This window comes from Chelon labrosus, assembly GCF_963514085.1.
Source record: "Chelon labrosus genome assembly, chromosome: 24".
Taxonomy (NCBI): domain Eukaryota; kingdom Metazoa; phylum Chordata; class Actinopteri; order Mugiliformes; family Mugilidae; genus Chelon; species Chelon labrosus.
This window is the reverse complement of record NC_140357.1, coordinates 10,650,108-10,669,896: the sequence shown is the minus strand read 5'-3', so window position 1 is coordinate 10,669,896 and position 19,789 is coordinate 10,650,108. Positions and strand designations below refer to the sequence as shown.

The following is a 19,789-nucleotide window of genomic DNA, read 5'->3' as shown; positions in this document are numbered from 1 at the left end:
CTGTCAGAAAAGGTGAGGGCCACTTCCTAAAGGAGGCGTGGTCAGCTGCAGCTTATCTGCATTTAAATGTATTTTGAGCTTTAACTTTAAAAATACATTCTGTTGACATGTGACAATTATTTTAGGTGGTTAAAAAGGTTTAAAATACGTGACCTTTAAGCAGAGACCTGACCGAGAGACAATAAAAACAGACTTTCAATAAGTATAATAACACTTCAACAACAACTAATGTAAAAAAACAACAACTTTTCTTCTTAAGAAATCTTAATGTGACGGCTAAAAGCTGCAACACAGGCACAAAATGTCATTAAATGATTTGTGTACATGGACACAGAGCTTCCTTTTTTTTTTTTTTAAAGAATATCGCTTGGAAGTTCATAGTTTAAGTTAATTCAAAAGTCACGTTCTGAAAATAAAGGAGCATTCGTCTCCAAAGACACAAATCACTCGAATTAGCTTCGTCTTAAGCTTAAGCTTTCAGCTCTACAAGTCCGTTGAATACGTAGGACATGTCCGCTAAGCCGCACCCAGATAGCCCTGAACACACCGGGGCCCTCTATAATCACAGCTCAGTGGTCGAAGCTTCGGGCTCTTTGTCCATCATCTCCTGCTCCGCCTTCTCAATGCTCCGGCCAACCAGGACAAAGAGGAGACCGGCCAGCAAGCAGAAGAAGACGGCCGCTGGGGCCAGGAGGAATGAGGGGCCGTGCTGGACACTGAGGTGGAAGGAGGGGCAGTTGGAAACCCTCTGATGGAGGGTGAACTGCTCCAGAGTGTCTAGGACCTGGATCCACATCAGATACATCACCATGACGACCAGCAGACACCCACCTGACGGCACACAGAAATAAACACACTAAAGATTTAACAGGAATCTGTTTACACGTCTTTTATTTATTTATTTTTTTGTTGTTCTGAGCTTCAGGACATGTTGCACTGTCGTTTCAAGTAGGTATTGCTTTTACACAGTACCTGCCAAGTAAGTCCTTTTATTCATGCTGTTTACACAGTGTGTCATTTATTAGTCTTTTGTCTCGGCGCTGTTGGAAGCCAGCCGAACAAGTTTTTAACTGAGAGGCACAGCGGGTAATGTTTTCTGTGCTGTTTTTACAGCTGAAAGAAGAAAAACAAACAAAAAGAATAAATCGTGAACCATCATTAGTTTGGAGGACGCACTCAGAATGACAAAAAGCACTTCTTCAAGGTAAATTGGAGGAATGATGTTGTCTTTAATTTTTTACTCCTGCAGTAGATTATCTTTTGCAGCATTTTTAGCATAAAGCATGTAAAAGTAGTTCCTGCGAAGCATCTTAAAGTGGTTTGATTGTGTACGATTAGCAGCTGGTGCGCACTCGTTTGCTGGCATTGCCCTCAGCTGGGCGCGGCCTTTAAAAAGCCTCGGCTCGACCGAGCACATGTTTGCTCGTTGGTTTGGGTGTGAGGCACCGTCAGCCTCCTCCTGAATTTCTTTTGTTTGTCAGGTTCTGCTGAATTTGTTGACTTTCCTTTTACTTTTCCCCTCCGGTCTCAGATCACTTTAAAAGACTTGTCACCAATCTCAAGCGCATCCAGTCCTTGGCTGTGATCGACCACTAGAGTGATCACCGTCTCCGAGCATAAACCAAATGCCTTCTTTATATCTACGCAGATTAAACTTTATTTCTGAGCCAAAAACTAGCTTCAAAATATCAGAATACACCACCGATCTACTGTTTTATTCATGTAAATGGATATTTGTGGTTCAGAAGCATTGATAAGCATACAGAACCTCACCTGTATGGGCAGGTGTTTAATAGTGGAGCTAATTTTAATTAATTTTAAAGTGATTTTCATCTGCAAGAACAGCAGCCTTGGTTTTTAAAGCTTCATGAACTGCAGGATGTGTTGCTATTCATCAACCCTGAATAAAAAATGAACTGATTTGCATTGGAACCATTTTCAAACGAGTTCCCAGAACTATTAGTCCGAGGAACGTTTCCAAAGACCTATAAAGTTCCTTCAGATTTCCATTTGCCTGCAGACCTGCAAACATGAAGCAAATGAGTGCGGCGGCGTACGAAAAGTGATTTTAGAAGTGAAGATGATCCGTAGCATCAAAGCAGGTTCAGAATGCAAGATGAGTTTTTGTGGAACTAACTGCAAGAACCATCTCCCGAAGTTCCTGGAGCTTTTGAAAAGTTCTTCCACTTGAGTGATGACTTATTTTGGGGAGGGGATAAATTCCCTGCAATGTAATTTAGAGTCTGATCCCTGTGGCTGAAATGGACGAGGTATTTATAAAAGTTCCTAGTCCCGCTGAGGAAAGTTCTTGCAGTGGAAAAGTGTCATAAGGCGCCCAAGGCAAAATTCTGCCAAGCCACAAAAACCATCTCAAAATCTACTTTACTTTTATTTACATCTGATCTACTTCTTATTAAGGAATGTCACGAAAAATCTTTTTTGTAAGGCCACCTCTTATCTGTTTATATATACGTATATTTATGAGTAGATGGGTCCCTACCGCCACAGAGCTGAAGACTCCCTCCCACTTTATACAGTCTGTGGTGGGACACTGGGCCGGCACAGATGACCACAAATCCGCCTACGGTGATCGCGGCCACACCTGCGACCAGGAAGATGCTCCAGAAGGTCCTAAATACTAAGACATGAGGAAAGAATCAGTGCTATCTTTGATGTGCTCCACGTACGCGGTAAAACAACACCCACCGATGGCAGAGTGATGCTCATAGGGCTCCAAATCGTGCTGCTCCACCAGCAGCTGCACTGGCTCGTTCACAGGAAATGGGAAGAGGTAAGCGGTCCGGCAGACCTTTGACAGCGGCTGCTTCGCTGAGAGGGGGAGGAGGGGGAGAAAAAAAAAAATCAGTCACGATAATAAGTTGTGATTTATGTCGTAACAGCTGAAGCGCGGAGCGAAGGCTCTCACAGATCCAAAGGTCCCATATGGAGTATTCATGGGAGGCGGCCATGAAGGAGCAGCGCCAGAACAGGCCCTCATGGAAGATCTTCACGTCGTCTGTGGTCTGAGCGGAAAACAAATCACAAATCTGTAGAATTGGAGACAATTTAAATGTCCTGCCACGTGAGATTACGTACATTGGGATGTCCAAATTGTCTAAATCGTCTGACAAATGTATCATCTAATAAAATGATCAATTATGAGATTTTGTAAAAAGTTGTCAACACCATATATCTACAGAGGAAGTGCGTCCCCTTCATGTTTCCTTATTCATGTAATAAAAATGGATGAAACTTGGTTTCCTGAAGAGCACAAGTGAATCTGTGTTCAGTTTTTGACACTTCTGTAATTGGAAAGGGAGGGATGTTGAGTTGGTTGCAATCAACAACCTCACCACTAGATGGCACTAAATTCTCAACAGTGGACCTTTAAGTGTTTACAAACACAAATCTCTTTGACCTCTGAACTTTACGTCAGGTTTGCTTTAAATCAGTTTAAATTTGCGCAGGATAAACCTGAGAGAACATCAGTTTTTCCTTTTTATTATTCGTGGTTATGATCAATTATAAAATCTGCCTTATTTGGAACCAACTTCCTGTTTCTACCACCTCACGCTTATTCAATTCAAAAGTTTTATGCATTACGGCTGAATACCTTGACTTTGGCCTTCCCCTCTCTCACACCATAGCTTCCCTCCGGTCGGCCGCAGGACTCGGCAGCCAGCAGCCAGTACTCCGTCCCAAAGGAGAGCAGCGTCAGCAGAAACCCTATCGCCCCAAAGAACAAACCCAAAAACAGGAGCACCCTCTGCTTCTCGGTCGGAGTCATCTCTCGCCAAAGGTTTATCTCCGATTTGCCGTCATGTTAGAAATCGTCGATTAAAAAAAAACACGAGCGGGTCTCATCTCCGCCGCACAAATAGGCGGTATGAAAATAAACATGTGTATTGCATTAGACCAGATACGGTTACAGGGGAGTTTACACCCACACAGAAATAGCTCCCCCCGCATTTTAAAATAGAAACCAGAGGTATTCCCTGCGACCTCAAACGCCACCCACAACGGGATTCATCGGAAAAGACAGAAACCACAACTGTGAGAAATGTCTCCTCGGCATTTATTTGGAATGCCAGCATTGAAATCCAGATTTTTCTTTTTTTTTTGTACAGTACAAGGCTATCCAGTAGAACGGAGATCTAGGCAACAGTGATGGTCCAACAACAGTCAGTCAAAAACTGCATGTTCATATATTAATACCACGTCTTTTTTCTTCTTCTTTATTCTTTCCTCCAAGACAATCTGCTCAAAAGATGATTAATAGAAATAAAAGGGGTGAAAGGAAACAAAAAAACCTGGGACGTTTCATTTTCATCCAGGTGTTTAGAGTTTTTTCTTTTTTTAAAATAGAGACACAAAAATAAGACAAATCAGGACCGGTCTGGTGATTGTTTTATAAATGACAACGTCTCGTATGCTCTGCAGCCGTATCCAAGCTTTTTTTTTTTTTTTTTTTTTTGTTTTTTATAACATAGAGCAAGAACCCAACCCATATACACAGAAGTGCATTTATACACGACTTGATTAATTACATATTACAACCATGTGAGGATATAATAAGTACATATACGAGGCACGCAGAAAATGAAAGATTTTACCACCTATTATTAACCTACTAGCAGTAAACATTTTATCCGAGGATGTCCTCTTTCTCTTTCCTCTTTAATTTGTTTTTTTCGCGAGGATGCCGCCGCCCGGGTGGTCCTTCTGGGCGGCTCGTTTGGTCCGCTGCGATCCGAATGAACCGGTCTGTCGGAGCATGTGTGCAAACGCTCATGGGGCTTCCACAGCATGTGAGGTGTTGCGGTGCTCTCCTCCCTCCCTTTCCCCCCTTTATCCCTCCCTCCTTCCTTCTTTCCTTCCTTCCTTCCTTCCCTCACCCTCGGCCTTCCTTAGGACATGACTCCGAACACGGGGTTGTGGCGGCAGATGCTTGGCCCGATCTCTTCGTAGTCCCTCTTGGTGTGGCACACTTGGTAAAACTCGGGCTGCGGAGGGAGGAGACAGTGCTGTTGCCGTCCAAAATATAGATTATACATGATTGTGGGTGTGAAAAGCTAAAAAAATACTCACGGTAGATGCCAGCATTGATCCTCCGAACCAGACGGCGTACCTCTGCATGTGATGAGTGATGACTTGCACGTCGATGGGCTTCGGCTGCAAGCAAAGAACGCCGGCGCTCAGTATTTTTAAACTCTTTAAACTGACGGGACCGACAGAAAACTACTAAACGTCTCGCCGTACCTTCAACTTGCCGCCGCTCAGCTCCTCGCTTATTTTCAGCCGCGCGTCCACGGTCCTCTTCAGGTCCCTCTGCATGCGTCTGCCGAAGTCCCTGAACATGGTGGACCCTCCGGAGAGCACGACGTTCTGAGACACAACAAGACAGAGACACGTTGAGTTCCTTGTTACGTCCTCGTCGTCGGCGGGCACGGGGAGGCCGGCGTTTATACCTTGTAGAGCGGGCGCCTGACGTCGATGGGGCAGTTCTGGATGACCTCGTCAACCACCTCCGAGATGGGCTGGGTGAAGTCTGGGTTGGCGAACTGCACGAGACAAAACAGGAGAGTCGTAAAACTTCTAAATCTTCACGAGCTGATTTATAGCGAGGGAAAAAAAAATGCATGCGTCCCACCTCGGGATGGAAGAAGATCTCGGGCCCGAGGAAGCGCTCGTATCCGACGTCGATGGTGAACTCCTTCTTGGTGATGGCGTTGACGCCGTTGTACTGTTTGATCCACTTGGAGCCGTCTGTGTCGTATTTATTAAACTCCTTAACCAGGTCGGGGCAGACGTAGCTGAACCGCTCCTGAAGACAAAACATAAGGAATCAACTTTATCTGAGAGTAAACATCTTCCTATTTTAAATCTAATGGCTTCTGCTGCTCTCTAGTGGCCAAACTGATGAATTACACTCAAAGGCAGGTCTCACATCTCTTTTACGGCTTCTTTTTTGCTGATTATTAACATACAGGAACTAACTAGATGACATAACGTCTGAGTCTGAGTTGGTAAACATCCAACAAACTGACCTTGACCGCCTTAGCCGTCTCCAGAGACTGCTCCGGAGGTATCCCCACCTCCCGCTCCCTCAGCAGCTGCTGGATGAAGTACGTGATGTCCCGCCCGGCGATGGGGATGTGCTTGATGCAGCTCCCGATGACGTAGCCTTCAGCCTGGAAAGCGGAGGGTTTTAGAGCGCAGTAGGGGAAAAGCGCGGTCGCGAAAAAAAACAAAAAAACGAAGGCACCTACCACCGGGATGACGTGCGTGACGCCGTCCCCGCTGTCGATCACGGTGCCCGTCAGCGTCCTTTCTCCCACCTGTCTGGACGTCCAGGAGGCAGCCAGCGCCAGGACGGCCTGATACCAAAAAAAATATATGTTACACACACAAATAACAGTTAACAAAGAAACACTATTTAAAGCTGTCAGACATTTTCACTTCTTCTTCTTCTTTTTGAGTCAGATCTAATTTTACCTCCAGCCCACACGCCTGTTCTCAAACAGCCAGAGATGCCGGTCTCTGTGTTTGCTTTCATCCGTTAACGTACCTGCACAGCAATGTAGAGCCCCGGGACGTTGAAGGACTCGAACATGATCTCCGCCGTGTACTCTCTGTTCTCCGGCGTGTTGAGGGGAGGCTCCGTCTGCGGGGGGAGGGGGGGGGAAACGCAACTGACGTGAAAGGACGACCAGGGTTTAGCTGTTTGTGGACGACGCTGGACAGTTCAGCTTCGTGATGTGTTATCGGAGAGCTGGACAGGCCGCTTTGCATTTGCGCCACGGCAAATTTGCATAACTCAGAAAGCGGAACAGACACTTCAGATAGCTCTGATCACATCCCCTTTTTATGAGATTGTGAATCCCAATAAACGCAGGTCTGCTCTTACCAAGAGGAAGTAATGGTCTTCAGGTTCTGCCCGCAGATACTTGAAGATGACCTGCTCCATAAACCTCTCCATCAGGTCCCAGTCCTCCACTATCCCGTGACGGATCGGCCACTGAGGACAAAGACGGAAAAGCAAAGCGTTAGCCCTCTCCTCGGACACCGTCCAAGTCCGTCCAGCCCTCCTCCCCTCTTATCTCCTCTCATCTCCTCTCATCTCCGTCTACCTTCGTTGCATACGACGGTTTGTCGATGGCCTCGTCCCCGATGAAAAAGTCCAGGTCGTCAACGCCCTTCATCATCCTGCGCTGAGCCTGGTCTCCGACCTTGGCGGATTCTTTGATCGCAATACCTGGAAAAAAAAAAGAACAGATGAGCAATGCTGAGACGTGGCTCCATCTTGGATATCTTCTTCTACGAAATGAATTCAGCGTTGTTAATAAAGTTGGGGCAAAAGCAAATGCTACTACTTCTTCTTCTGTTATTGCCAGGTTATCTGACGTTCACCCTGAGGCAAAACAAAGCACTAAACCCAAAGAAATAGCTGCTTTTTGAAGCAACTATGATAAAAAAAAATAAGTCCCGCAATCTTAACAAGGCTTTTAAATATATATATTTATTTATTCAACAGTACTTGACTAGTTCTAGACTAGATCTCTACTATTTGATGGAGCTCAATTAGTGTTTTAGGTCCTTTTCTGTTTACTTACATGATGGTATGATGAACTGTGGTTCTGTGTTTCCTGCATAGCCAAGCTTTGTGTACCTACAAAAGGAATAAAACGAGAATAAAAAGTTTAGCTAAAGCTGCTTGAACGTGTTGCAGGAAGCTCCAGGTTTTAAATTGCAGTAATAAAGAGGATAAAAGTGCCAGGAGGACTCTCCAGGAAGTAGCGTTAGCTTCTCTAGCTAGTAGCAGCTAACTGCTCTGATAGCAGCAGTTGGAATAGAAACGCTTAAATAAACCATATGGACACTTTATTTTTTTTAATTATAGCATTAACATTGGCTTTTACGGGTAATAAGGGAAGTAATTATTTGTAGGTAAGCGGCGTTAGAAGGTTACAAGCTAAAACAGCCGGAGAGCAGGGCGTTAGCTGGAAGTTTGACAGCCGCTTATGTGGTCAATGAGAGCCAGGCTAATGCTAACTAGCGTCCCCCCCCTTCCATTTCTCCGCCCCGACTTACCCCGTCCCGCAGTCCACAACACAAGCCGGTAGCCGACCAGCCATGCTCGCTCTCCTTTAATCTACCTGCGGAGGAATATACCGGGCACCCGATACCAGCGGATATCCAAAAAAAAACAGTGGCTGATTCAAATCGCAGCAGCCCTGAATGAATAGCAATCACGGCCGATCGGGGAACGCTTCCGGGTTCGGTGGGGATTTCTTCTCGTGCCGAGTCAGCAGCTTCGAGGAGGCAACGCCGCCCCCAAGCGGACGGAGAGTGTTACTGCAACAGAGGGGCCACTAATATAATTGTGTATATATTTAAAAAAAAAAAAAAAAAGACTTATTAATAATGATTTATACATAGGTGTAATAAAATGGTGTTGAATAAAAATAATGATGATACATTGCATTTATTAAAATGCAAAATATTCTACACAGTGCATGCATATTTAATAGAATTTAATAGAAAAAAGGAGCCTTATAATTCAGTGTAAAAACAATGTCTGAAGTGGCATTTTCTGACTTTTTGTAGGCTTTCCCTCGACCCCGCCTCCACTCGCCATGCTGACTCCTCCAGATTCTATCAGTGATTTAGGCGCGATGAAGGAGGGCCGCTGATAAAGACGATATATGAGCAGAAATGAGCTCCAGGGCTGGAGTCTGTCTCCAGAACACCTTGCCGCATTAGAGCCAATCCCGTGGCCAGGAACATTGGCCCTTTGTCCTGAGGCGGATTCATCACTCACACACTAGAGTCTCCCCCCAACACACACACATGCACACACACACACACACAGAGTCTCCTATAAGAGCTCTGGGCTCTGCTGATGCTGATAGAAAAGCTCCTCGTCTCCTTTTTTTTTTTTTTTTTTTTTTGGGCCGCTTGATGGAAAATCTCCATCAAGAGCTGAAGGTGAAACGATTTGTTTCAGCGTTGTAGCCGAGATCCAAAACTATCCGAGACTTTACTTTAAGACAAAACTGGCGGACGTAATCGTTTTTAGTCGGGCGCAGTTTAGCTTGAAACATATAGCGAGTGAAGGCATTTTAAAAAGTTTTAAAAGATATATAACGACATTAATTTGCATTTCATTTTGTCAGGTCCTCTCAAGATTTCTGTTTTCATCTTAGCTGGCGCGACTTTTCCGAGATAAAACATTCCTCTTGTTGTGTTGTGAAGTTAAAAGTTCAGCTAATGCTACGCTAGGCGCTAGCAGCTGGCTTCCAATTGTTGTCTTCCTGGTTCAAAAACACACCAGCCAATCAGTGCGCTGTATTCATGTGGGTGTAGATATAAGCTTCTTGTTTAAGAGCCATAAAACTGTAACAGCTGGGCAACTGCATTTCCTACATTGAGCTAAAGAGGCTAACGGTTAGCTCGCTAAGGGATAACCACGCTTTCCCGCCAAAAAGATTTGCTTGCAGCTGATTAGTCTTGAAGAAACACTTCAATCTTTTTCTCCTTTGCTTCATATTCTTGCCTGTCACCGCTAATTCTAAATACTAGAGGGCACCAGCGCTCTCATTTTAACATCTTGAGCTAGGGGTTCACTTCCTTCACTCACTTTAACACCTCAGTCATACATAAAAAAAACTGCTGCTCTTTCTCAAACTGTGTTATATTTGAGCTGGTGTTCAGACTCATGGTAACTTCAATCTCTGAGCTTCGACCCACACATAGGAATCTTTTTATCGGTCTAATAACGACGGCTGACTCTGATCCGTGACTAACAGGAGTAAACGAAGTGGGCCCGCTGTGACTCATTGTCACTGACTGCAACGTACACTATCTGTATATATGAGCTCTGCGGGGTAATTGACTCTCTGGAGGTTTCTGATCTCGCTGTTAGTCCACCTGAAACGGCTCCCTCCCACACCAGAGCAGATCATTTCCCCCTCATTTCCGATACACAGCAAACAAAGTAGCTGAGCTCCCTCATCAGCTGGAGTATTTTCCTCAGCCGGGGCTCTAACGCGACTGTGTTTGCGCGTCATTAGGGCAGAGCAGAGGAGGGCCTTATTATTTTTAATAATCTCCTGTTTTTGCTGCTTCTTAACCCCGGGAGATCTGCAGTCGGCACTTTGCCTCCGCCGTCGTCAGTCCCGACTCCTTCCTCCTCTGTGTTCGGGCTTAATGATGCTCAGTCGCAGAGCCGCGCCCTGACGCTGCAGGATGCCCTCGCTGTGTGGAAAGTTTAGGCTGCGACGGACACAAACAGCCGCGGTTTACCTCCATTTTAACACCATTATCCCACAGCCGCTGTGTTCATGATGCGTCCCACAAGCTTTTCATGAATCTTACTGGTAAGATTCATCCGGTGGGAGCTGCTCTGTCGTTCCATTGCTGAATAGACCGATCAGCAACAACATTTAGACAACCGACAGGAGAAGTAAATAACATTTCAATTCAGTGTTCTGCTGGGAAACTTTTGGACCTGGCATTCATTGGTGTGGATGTTACTTAGACATGTAGCACCCATCTAGACCAGACCAGGCACCCCCACCCCATAGCAATGACTCTCCCCCAGCAAAAACGGTTTAGGAACAACGCAACAAAAACATGAAGAACAGCACAAGGTGTTGACCTGGCCTCCAAATTCACTCGATCCCAAACTGATCAAGTATCTGTGGGATGATCCACAGAGGCCCCTCCCCTCAAAGGCCGCCCCACTAACAACTTTGTGTTGCCAGACACCACAGGACACCCTCAGAAGGCCCGTGTCCATTCTCTGATGAGTCACGACTGTTTTGGAGGCCCTACACAACATTAGGATATATGGTCATAATGTTATGGCTCCTGCTTGGAAACATCATTATGGCACTTGTGAGTCAATCAAGGCGCTCCTCATAGCTGCACGGGCCGTTAAGAGCTTTTACGCTGCAGAGCCGGCTCACCATGATTCATGATGTGCTCGCTCTGTTTGGATGTTTTTGTTTTTTTTGCTCAAAGCATAAAAACTGTCCAATATCGCAAATTGCAGCTGCACATTTCGTCTCCGCCATGATTACCTGACTCCAACAGGATTAGGGGGTTCGTCGGCACAAGACAAGAGCAGAAACAGGAGTAATTCAGAGTAGATTGTGTCTAGATGCGCCTGGTAAAAAAGGATTCTCACTCAACGATGAATAAACAGAAGCAAAGAATAATCAACAGAGGAGGCATAAACTAGGACTGAGTGACGGCAGCAAAGTGAAGCGTGGCTAATTTGATAAAACACCACATGCACGGCGTCCTTAGCCCGGCTGTGTGAAGGTTAAGAGGGAGTTTAGTCGTAAATAACCTCGCACGGACCGGCTCTCATTTCTCTGAGAGTCGAGCAAAGGCACGCCTCTAAAAGATAAAAAAAAGCCGCAGGATCGTGGATGAAAATGATGCTAATCAGTCTCTATGAACTAGTTGTGAATGTTTAAAGGACCTAATTTGCTGCTAATTAGTGTATAGGGAAAACTAATCGTCTCTAATTAACCGCTAAAGCAGAGAGACTTTAAGTGCTCAGCAGAACATTGCAGCAATAATCTGGTATTTGTCTACGATGAAGCGTGCAGATATATTTGAAATAAACTTTCTAATAGTGTGAATATAGCTGCTTCTAGTTCCCTATAATAAACACTAAATCTTATTAATGAAGTTTCTCATTTTGAAGTGGTAACTCTGAGCTAAAGTTGACGGTAATAGCTTTTATAACTGAGGGAAATCATGCATAAAGAGCATATCTTGTGTTTTTTTTTTACCGTGAAATTACACTTAACATTTATTTAAAGTGTAAAAAGTAAGCAATTGTATATGCTTTGCAAGAAAATAGGCTGAAATCCAGATAGAAATTTGGCCTTTCTAGAAAGTGCTTCTTCTGGACACCATCAGGTGAAGACCACATGGCTGCACCTTTAACAAAAACATGCTAACCGAGCTAACCGCGGCCATGTTTGACAGGCTGCTCATGTTGGAGTTTGATTAGCTTGTTCAATGGTCGCAAATCTGTCGGACAATCAGCTTGACTATTACCCAGAATGAAGCTTGATCCGTGCGGAGCCTTGGTTGTAGCCTACCTGGGTGACGTATAGCCTACGCTATCGTGTGCTAAAGTGCTAAAGTGCTAGTCATGGCTAGTCAGCTATGTGGAGGTTCTCTGCTTCAAACAATGGCGACTGGAGCTGAGAGGCTTGGGGAAGGGTTTGCATTTCGGTGGTCATACATCCAATGAACAGAACAGAAGAACAAATGCACAGTTTTATCTTTAGCTAACATTAGCACTAGAAGCCTGAACACATTTCCAGTTTTCTGCAACATTTATTTACATCACACATCAGCAGAATACAGCGTTCCTCTCCTCTGAGGTTCAGTTTTCTCCGTCCGGAGGCGTCACCGACTTAACCAATATATACACCGCTCCTCTCGGATAAAATTATACGAAACAAACCGTTGACGCCTTCGTACAGCGCGCCGTTGCAGTCCACGACACGTTAAATACAACACAGACCGAGAAACAGATCCAAGCCAAGCAGTAAAAGAAGACGCCGGGGGAGAAATGAATCCTTTCGAGGGAAATACAAGTAAATTTAAAATCAGTTATAAAATACAGCATCTGGTCGTACAGCAGAGGCCTCATGCATTTCTAGAGATGATTCGGATTCAAGCAGGTCTTGACTGAGGATGTATTTGTGCTTGTCGCTTGTTCTGTTACTGCGCTAAAGGTTACACAACCAGCTACCTAAGATAAATAATCAACTCGTATTAGGTTTTCCAAAATCCGGCTGTTCAGCCTCTTTCACATTCCCGGTAGTTAAATGTCCGTCAGTGCTGTATGGCAGTGGAAAGAAAGGCATAAAATGTGCAGCAGGAGATCTCAAAAAACCTTCAGATTCCTTCCCTCGCCTGAATTAAAGTGCAGTCTTTATCACAACGCATGAAGAGTATGAGCAGAGTAGAAGGTTAGTAGCGTAATTAAACGAGAGCAACAACAGTTACAGCGTTAACAAGAAACAAAACCTACAGCGCTGCTTTGAAATAAAAGCGTCTCCCTGCGCCTTTTGCGGCGTAGGATGACCATGAAATAACACCAGAGCAGATTCTCCACAAAAAAAGCTCCACTTTACAAAAAAGCTAAGAAACCGAGAGACGCCTCGGCTGCAAACCGGACGGTCCGACACCAGCCAACGACGTGAACAATGAATGGTTTGGGAAAGCTGTGTCCGCTTCCAGTTCCCCAGGTTCTTTGCAGGGGGCGTCATTCTCGGACGTCTTCATCGGATTTACAGTTTATTTACTTATTTATTTTTATTTGGTGACGCTGAGAAGATGCGAAGCCAGCGTTGGTGTCCGAATCTGATCGCGGAGTACGAGCCTCTGGAGGAACCTACGGCAAGAAAACGACAAGACAGATCTGAGTTTGTTTGTCTAGAAATGCAGGTTCTCTTCCTCATTTATGCAACACTACACAGCCAAAAGTATGTGGACACACTTATTTGATATGCAACACATCCAGAACTGCCAGTAGTTCCAAAGATGATTGCGCAACACCTCTGTGGATCAGCTACAAGCACGTGGTAGACAAATTTAAGATCTCACAAATCTCAAGAAAGTTCCCGTCAAACCCTTGTTTCCTGACAATCCCTAAGTTACCGGAAAACCTAAATGAACCATGGTTTGGATTACGGAAAACAGACTGTACAGTGAAGATGTGGCATCTACGTCAACCGGAGGAGCATCAGCGGCGGCAGGAAGAAGAAGAGAAGAAGAGGCCCGTTCATCGTCTGCAGGGCCGCCGCCGCCGAGGGGACGGGCCGCTTCCTCTTGGGGCCGTTGCACAGCGGGGTGTTGCAGCACGAGATGCAGACTGAGTTCAGCCTGCCGGTGCAGAACTGCTGGTAGCCCGAGGAGGCGATGAGGCAGGCGCCGGAGGACGCACAGGATTTCCGATAATGAATCCCTACGAGAGTGTGTCCAGATAGAGAAAGAGAGGTATTATTTGCACAGTTATACGGCTTTGAGATGTTGTTAAGTTTAGCATCAATCTCAAAGAGCTTGTAAGATGTCTCAGATTGTAGGTGGAACTTGTTTTTCAAAGCATTTTATGGGAGTTATTGTGTTCTCGTCTGCTCTTCTTAACTGATGTTTGTCAACGTGCTAGCTATGGCTACGAGCATCTGTATGAAAAACCTTTTATTGCACTCGTGAGCCGCTCGCTCTTTTATTAGGTGATGTTTCTCCATGTAGTCTTATTTGCTGTGTGTTTTCTGGCATTTCATCACGTACATGGCATTCTTATATGTTATTTATGTTTTTGTTTTCTTTGCCTGCAAATGAAATTTCCCCCTTACTGGACAAGAGAAGGGTTCGATTAAATCAAACTCAGATGAATTCAAACTTTTTTTGTTTTGTAGAGGCAGAGAACTATGTGCAAGTGAGTGTTTTTCTTCTTCGGGCGCTATGTGCTATGCGGCGCTCTGCTTCTGACTGTCAAAGCATAAAATTAACATCTGTAGCGTGGCTGCGCCGGCTCAATGTCTTAGTCAAGGACACCGTGCAAAGCTATAGTTGCAGGCACTGAACCTGTGAACACTTACAAAGACAGACAGAAGGTGTCTAGATGGTTGGATACGCCGATACCTGCAACAAACAAGGTCACCTTGCCGAACAGAAAGCACGACTCAAGCTACTGTTTTTCTGCAGTTTGATGTAAATGTACTCCGTCCTTGATGGAAGTCTCCTTTCCTTTAAAACACCTCAGAACATACGCAGTTACAAAGGCCGGTTTCTCCTTTCAAGCTGGAAACCGCTGCGATCTGACTTCTGTAGAAAGATTTGTCAGCAAGCTAATTAAGCTAGCTTGTTGGTTTAAGAAGTTGTCTTTAGTTTTGCCAGTAATTCATTTCAATAAGAACTAGTCAATGTGTATGGGGAAATAATAATATAAAAAATAAATCGACATCTTGGGTAAGGTTAGCTACGGTTGCTAACATAAACAAAGCTTTAAGCTAGCTTTAGCTTGAGCTTGAATTCTGATTACATTTTTTGTTTAACATCACCTAGAAGGCAATAAACAGATGTAACACAGCTGGATGATGTGTCTTGACCTTTGGGGTCATGCTATACATGCGTTCCTACTTCAGATAGTAAGCTAGTTAGCCAAATACACTAATGATTTAAGCAGATAAACATGCTAACTTGTTCCATGTTTGGGTATTTAGGCGGGAACTTCTGCTTACTAATTAACAAGCTAAAATGTGTGCTTTTAAAGGTAACAAAGTGCCTTTTTGGGACATGTTTTGCATTTGGGGTAATGCTAGCTAGGGCTATTGAAATGTAAACTACCACAAATCCGGTAAAATGCAAGTTTGAGATGCAAACGTTAGCTTGAATTCTGATAGCATGTGCGACATGCTGCATAGTGCACATAACCTTTTTTGATTAGCATAAGGGAGAGCTCAACAAACTTATTTTGCTGGGTTAGATAATGAGGTGCCTTGGTCTTGGAAGTCATGTAACTCTACTTTAGACAGAAAGCTAGTTAGCCAAAAATGCTAATGACTAAAACAGATTTACACCTTGCGGAGTCGTTAAATTCAAGTATGTTTTTCCTTCCGCATGACCGCTAAGGATTGAGTTGGGATTTCAGCCAGAAAAAACAAAAACACCTCTATCCTCCAGACTCTTTAACAAAATGTCTCAACCTTCTTATTTTCTGTAAGGCAGCACAAAAACTAATCTAATCTTGTGTCGATGGCAGCTGAACGAAAGTCTCTCTTTTTGACGAATGAGCTGAAGGAAGTGATTTAGTGGGACGCCGTTCGACGTTGGTTTTGGAGAATCCGAGAAGCCTGATGTGACGAGGAAAATAAAAGAAAGGCAATGCAGACTACACACAAGAACGTGTTAGGCTCTCGCAAGTCTACACATCAATCAATACTCCTCTCTCCTGCTTTGTGGCTGAGCAAAGGAACAAAATAGCAGATAACAATGTCTGAAAATCACATGAGATGTTCTGACCTGTTCTGCTGGGTCACTAAGGCAGACGCTTGAGGATTATACGGTATGAGGGGAGGAAGAAGTAATAGGTTTCCTTGGTGATGAGCATTTTCTTTCTTATTATGGTGTAAAGACAGAAAAATATCAACAGGTACAAACGTCACAGCTGGTTTAAGAGGCTTACATCATCTTTATTCTGTAACTGCGCTCACGCCAAATTTTTGAAAATTGTCAAGCCTTCATAACGTTGCCTCGCCACATCTCAAAGGCAAAGACATAAAAACGTAGAGGTCGCGTACCCTTCTGAGCGCCGTGCTCGACTCCGTCTCCGGTTTCCAGACGGTCACCTTCCTCTTTCAGATAAAATAGGAACCCTAGCTTTGAGCTTGGGGAACTTTTTTTGGCATTCGTGTCCTTAACCATAAATCTTCTAAACCTTCACTGACGCCGGTTCCGTCAAGGAATAAGAAAACCAAGATCAAAACGTCAGCACACCGGCAGGGAGACTCTGGAGCTTACCATCAGGTTTGACCAGCACCTCCTTCTGGCACATGTCCTGTACGTTGACGGTGCAGTTGACGATGAACTCTGGCGTCGAGCAGTCATTGTGCTTCATCTCCTCGCACTGGTAACACTGGATCTGAAGGGCATCTCCTGGCAGCCCGAGGGGAATCGGGAGGGACACATGCAGTCAGTACTTTCATACGAATGTTTTCCTCTCTATAGGAAGACTCTGGTTTTGCAGAGCGTTCATAAAGTTCGACTAATGTTTGACATATTAAGGGTTAGATTTGAAGAACTCTCTTATATCTCTGAATAAACATGACGCTAGGCCTGCATGTGTTAGCTTAGCCCCAAAACAACAACGAAGTCTACCGACTAGCGCCTCTAACGTTTGCCAACTAACACAATTGTGCAGAAACAAAACTAGCTAGACTAAAATTGAAATACTCCACAACAGGGGTTTAAAGCTAAGCTAACGTGCTGCTTACAGTAGAGGCTAGCTTCCTACAATATTGATGAAAACGTGAAATTGAATCTGGGTTGTTGGACTCCGAGGTTAGGACCGTTTTCTCTTTCCTGCCCTTGACAGGAGCGTATGACGTCTTGCTTTCAGGTTTTGGCCGAGCACCTCCGACGGTGCACGAGGTTCAAACATGAACTCCACGGGAGGTCATCTGCACCGTGCCGAGGTCTTTTTTGATCTGTTTTTGCTGGCAAGTGCCCACGGCGAGGTTATAGATTCACACGCCGAGGTGAGAACAAGCCGTAAAGAAACACATCAGCTAGCCGTGAAACGGTTCCTTTTATATGCCCCTTTTTAAAACCATGGATTCTATAGGTGATAAAAACCCATTTACGACACAAACAGGCACTGGACTCAACGTACTCCACCACACAAGGATTCTCAACCCCTCGTAAAGATAAAGCATGCCGTGTTGTGTTGCTTTTTGCAGATTTCATCCGATGAACAGATCTAAAATGGAGAAGGTGCGACGGCTTACAGTCAGCGTTAGACTTCACACTGAAAGTGACGCTGTAGTCTTAATACGGGAGTTGGAATTTAAATCATGGATGCACTTAGGATCACATTTTGCAACATTAATGGCATATTTCCACTGACACTTAATCGCATCACACGTAAAGGTTGAGTCAAACCATTTTTTCTTGCAGGAAGTTGCAGGAAAATGTAAATCTCGACACTTACTTTGCTCAGAATGAAAGTTCACCGCAGGATCCACTGAGGATTCCTATATATTAGACGTCTTCATGAAAGCAGCACCACACAGAAGCGCTCCATCAAAACCCTCAAAGCCTATCCTTTTCCCTCATTGACGTCTCACTCCCTCCAGCACAAATTACCGGTGTGATTATTTAAAACAATCTCAACTGAAACGGCTCCGTCTGACGCGTCCGATAATGGTCCACACACAACAACACACCACCACCTTCATTAATTTAAAGCAAACAAACGCCTGAAGCCTCCATCCATCATCTGGAAGGAGGCTCAAGGAAAAAAAAAAAAAACAGATTTTTTTTTGGGACGTGGAATATCCATCATACTTGAGGGCAAAATCCAGCTCCTGAGCTCAGCTTATCAGTTTTCTAAAATTGAATCCTTTTCTTAGTTCCACGATGGGAAACAGAGGCTGATAAGGAAAATCCTTCACACCTTCAGCGTCCAGGTAGCCCCAGAGAACAACTGGAATATCTTTAAATCAGAAATCATAGGGCAGAATTACAAAACAGCATCAGTAAAATCTTTTTTTTTTTTTGGCAAAAGAAGGCAACATCTCTAGTGGCAAGAGGACAATAAATTCCAATCAGCTGCTGAACCTGTATGCTATGGGTTGAATGGTATTTCTGGATGAAACTGTTGGATTTTTTTCTGCCTCTGCTCCTAAAGCACCACGGAGGAGTCCGGCGCAGTGCTACTCCCTCTGTGCGCAAAACCAGAGCCAAATACGCAACACGATTGCCCTGCACTGCTTGCTATTGTTCCATATGTGATGAAATATACAAAAAGGTCTGGAAGTCCAAAAAAACCCCAAAAAATATTAAATTTTATTTCATTTTATTAAGAATAAAAAGTTTTGGAGCATCTGTGCCATGGATGGAACGCGCGTAAACGAAATATTTGCACTCTCCTCTGTTGCGCGCAAAAAACGATCTTGTAACTGCAAAGACAAACAGAATCGGGGCTGCAGTCTCCCCCCTCGCCCCTCTCAAGTTGCGCCTACCTGCTTCGAGAAGGACTCCGAATAAAGTCGCAAAGACGAGCAGACGCATCCTCTCCCGAATGAGGCTCGGAGCGGCAGCATCAGACCGAAAATGTGAAGATGTCGCGGAGGCGGAGGCGCGGAGGGAGCCCGGAGCAAGTCATCGTTCCTCCTCTCGGCTGGCTGGTGGACGCTCCGAGAGGCGTGTGTGTGTGTGTGTGTGTGTGAGAGAGAGAGAGATTCTGGAGACTGGAGACGAATCCCGAGCGCAGAAATCATAAAGTCGCACCACGTGACGGGGGCTCACAGTTGGCATTTTCGTATCTCGTCGGGGCAAGTTGCGATAGTAACTCAGGGCTGTGGTATTTCCTTATCACTGCATTATACATATTTCACCCTTTAAATCATAGCCTGTGAGTATTTTTAGGATTTGAGCGCGTCTGTTTTAAGACATTTAGAGCGAACTTCAGTTTCCATCCAAATGTCCAAATGATTCTGCAAAGAAATTGACTTCACTGTGTTTTCTTCTTCCTATGACTCACTATAATGCTTCAGCTAATTGGCACTCTCTATTTAAGTCACATTTTCCTTGCAGCTGTAATGACTTTAGTGACCTTTTTACGAGTTTCCATTAAGGAGTAGATCGAAACTGCGCAAATCTGACTTCCTTTATTCTATTTTTTCCCTTTTGGATCAAACTAAATCATAAAACCACAAGAAACAACCTCGGGTTTTACACAATCAAGTGCTTCTTTGTGGTCAATTCAACAAGACTATTGCGCAGAGACAGAGAGAGAGAGAGAGAGCAGTCATCCAGGCAAGCGTGCGTAAAACTAATTGCGTTTATTTATGTGCGCATAATTACCCATCAAGGGACTGGCGGTTATAAATCCCTCCGCGGCGCAATCCACGGAGTCAACCCAGCTCCAGCTCCTGGCTGCAGACTGGGAGCGGGACGCGGCGGGTTTTCTCCAAAAAATCCCGAATAGCCACGCTCAAAAAGGAAAAAGACGCACGCATGCGCTTTA

General features: G+C 44.6%; 3 protein-coding genes across 3 annotated transcripts; all 3 read right to left on the bottom strand.

The window, feature by feature from the left end:
- Positions 1-279: 279 nt before the first annotated feature.
- LOC311509187 (transmembrane protein 182-like) lies at positions 280-4,248 on the bottom strand. The gene is made up of 5 exons (XM_084574270.1): positions 3,614-4,248; positions 2,927-3,023; positions 2,707-2,829; positions 2,501-2,638; positions 280-831 (listed from the first exon to the last, which is right to left on the bottom strand). Exons 1-5 carry the CDS (start codon positions 3,785-3,787, stop codon positions 563-565), a joined length of 801 nt encoding a protein of 266 aa, XP_084430396.1. The 5' UTR covers positions 3,788-4,248; the 3' UTR covers positions 280-562.
- Positions 4,249-4,430: 182 nt separating this feature from the next.
- Positions 4,431-8,281, bottom strand: LOC311509186 (actin-related protein 3-like). Its single transcript, XM_084574269.1, has 12 exons — positions 8,092-8,281; positions 7,614-7,669; positions 7,131-7,255; positions 6,908-7,018; positions 6,569-6,664; positions 6,270-6,377; positions 6,048-6,191; positions 5,651-5,824; positions 5,469-5,561; positions 5,260-5,385; positions 5,089-5,172; positions 4,431-5,003 (listed from the first exon to the last, which is right to left on the bottom strand). The coding sequence occupies exons 1-12, from the start codon at positions 8,133-8,135 to the stop codon at positions 4,908-4,910; spliced, it is 1,257 nt and encodes a 418-aa protein (XP_084430395.1). The 5' UTR covers positions 8,136-8,281; the 3' UTR covers positions 4,431-4,907.
- Positions 8,282-12,336: 4,055 nt separating this feature from the next.
- LOC311509126 (ly6/PLAUR domain-containing protein 1-like) lies at positions 12,337-18,901 on the bottom strand. The gene is made up of 3 exons (XM_084574185.1): positions 18,783-18,901; positions 16,561-16,695; positions 12,337-14,002 (listed from the first exon to the last, which is right to left on the bottom strand). The coding sequence occupies exons 1-3, from the start codon at positions 18,829-18,831 to the stop codon at positions 13,761-13,763; spliced, it is 426 nt and encodes a 141-aa protein (XP_084430311.1). The 5' UTR covers positions 18,832-18,901; the 3' UTR covers positions 12,337-13,760.
- Between the last annotated feature and the right edge of the window lie 888 nt (positions 18,902-19,789).

What these genes read in the sequence shown, in the direction of transcription:
- LOC311509187 (XM_084574270.1), bottom strand. Translation starts at nt 3,787, where the DNA reads ATGACTCCGACCGAGAAGCAGAGGGTGCTCCTGTTTTTGGGTTTGTTC. An exon ending in CATATGGGACCTTTGGATCT is followed by an intron (nt 2,830 to 2,926) that starts GTGAGAGCCTTC and finishes TCCCCCTCTCAG; the next exon opens with CGAAGCAGCCGCTGTCAAAG. An exon ending in TGAGCATCACTCTGCCATCG is followed by an intron (nt 2,639 to 2,706) that starts GTGGGTGTTGTT and finishes CTCATGTCTTAG; the next exon opens with TATTTAGGACCTTCTGGAGC.
- LOC311509186 (XM_084574269.1), bottom strand. Translation starts at nt 8,135, where the DNA reads ATGGCTGGTCGGCTACCGGCTTGTGTTGTGGACTGCGGGACGGG. An exon ending in AACCGTCGTATGCAACGAAG is followed by an intron (nt 7,019 to 7,130) that starts GTAGACGGAGAT and finishes CTTTGTCCTCAG; the next exon opens with TGGCCGATCCGTCACGGGAT. An exon ending in TCACGCACGTCATCCCGGTG is followed by an intron (nt 6,192 to 6,269) that starts GTAGGTGCCTTC and finishes TCCGCTTTCCAG; the next exon opens with GCTGAAGGCTACGTCATCGG.
- LOC311509126 (XM_084574185.1), bottom strand. Translation starts at nt 18,831, where the DNA reads ATGCGTCTGCTCGTCTTTGCGACTTTATTCGGAGTCCTTCTCGAAGCA. An exon ending in CGGAGTCCTTCTCGAAGCAG is followed by an intron (nt 16,696 to 18,782) that starts GTAGGCGCAACT and finishes TCGGGCTGCCAG; the next exon opens with GAGATGCCCTTCAGATCCAG. An exon ending in GGTGCTGGTCAAACCTGATG is followed by an intron (nt 14,003 to 16,560) that starts GTAAGCTCCAGA and finishes ACACTCTCGTAG; the next exon opens with GGATTCATTATCGGAAATCC.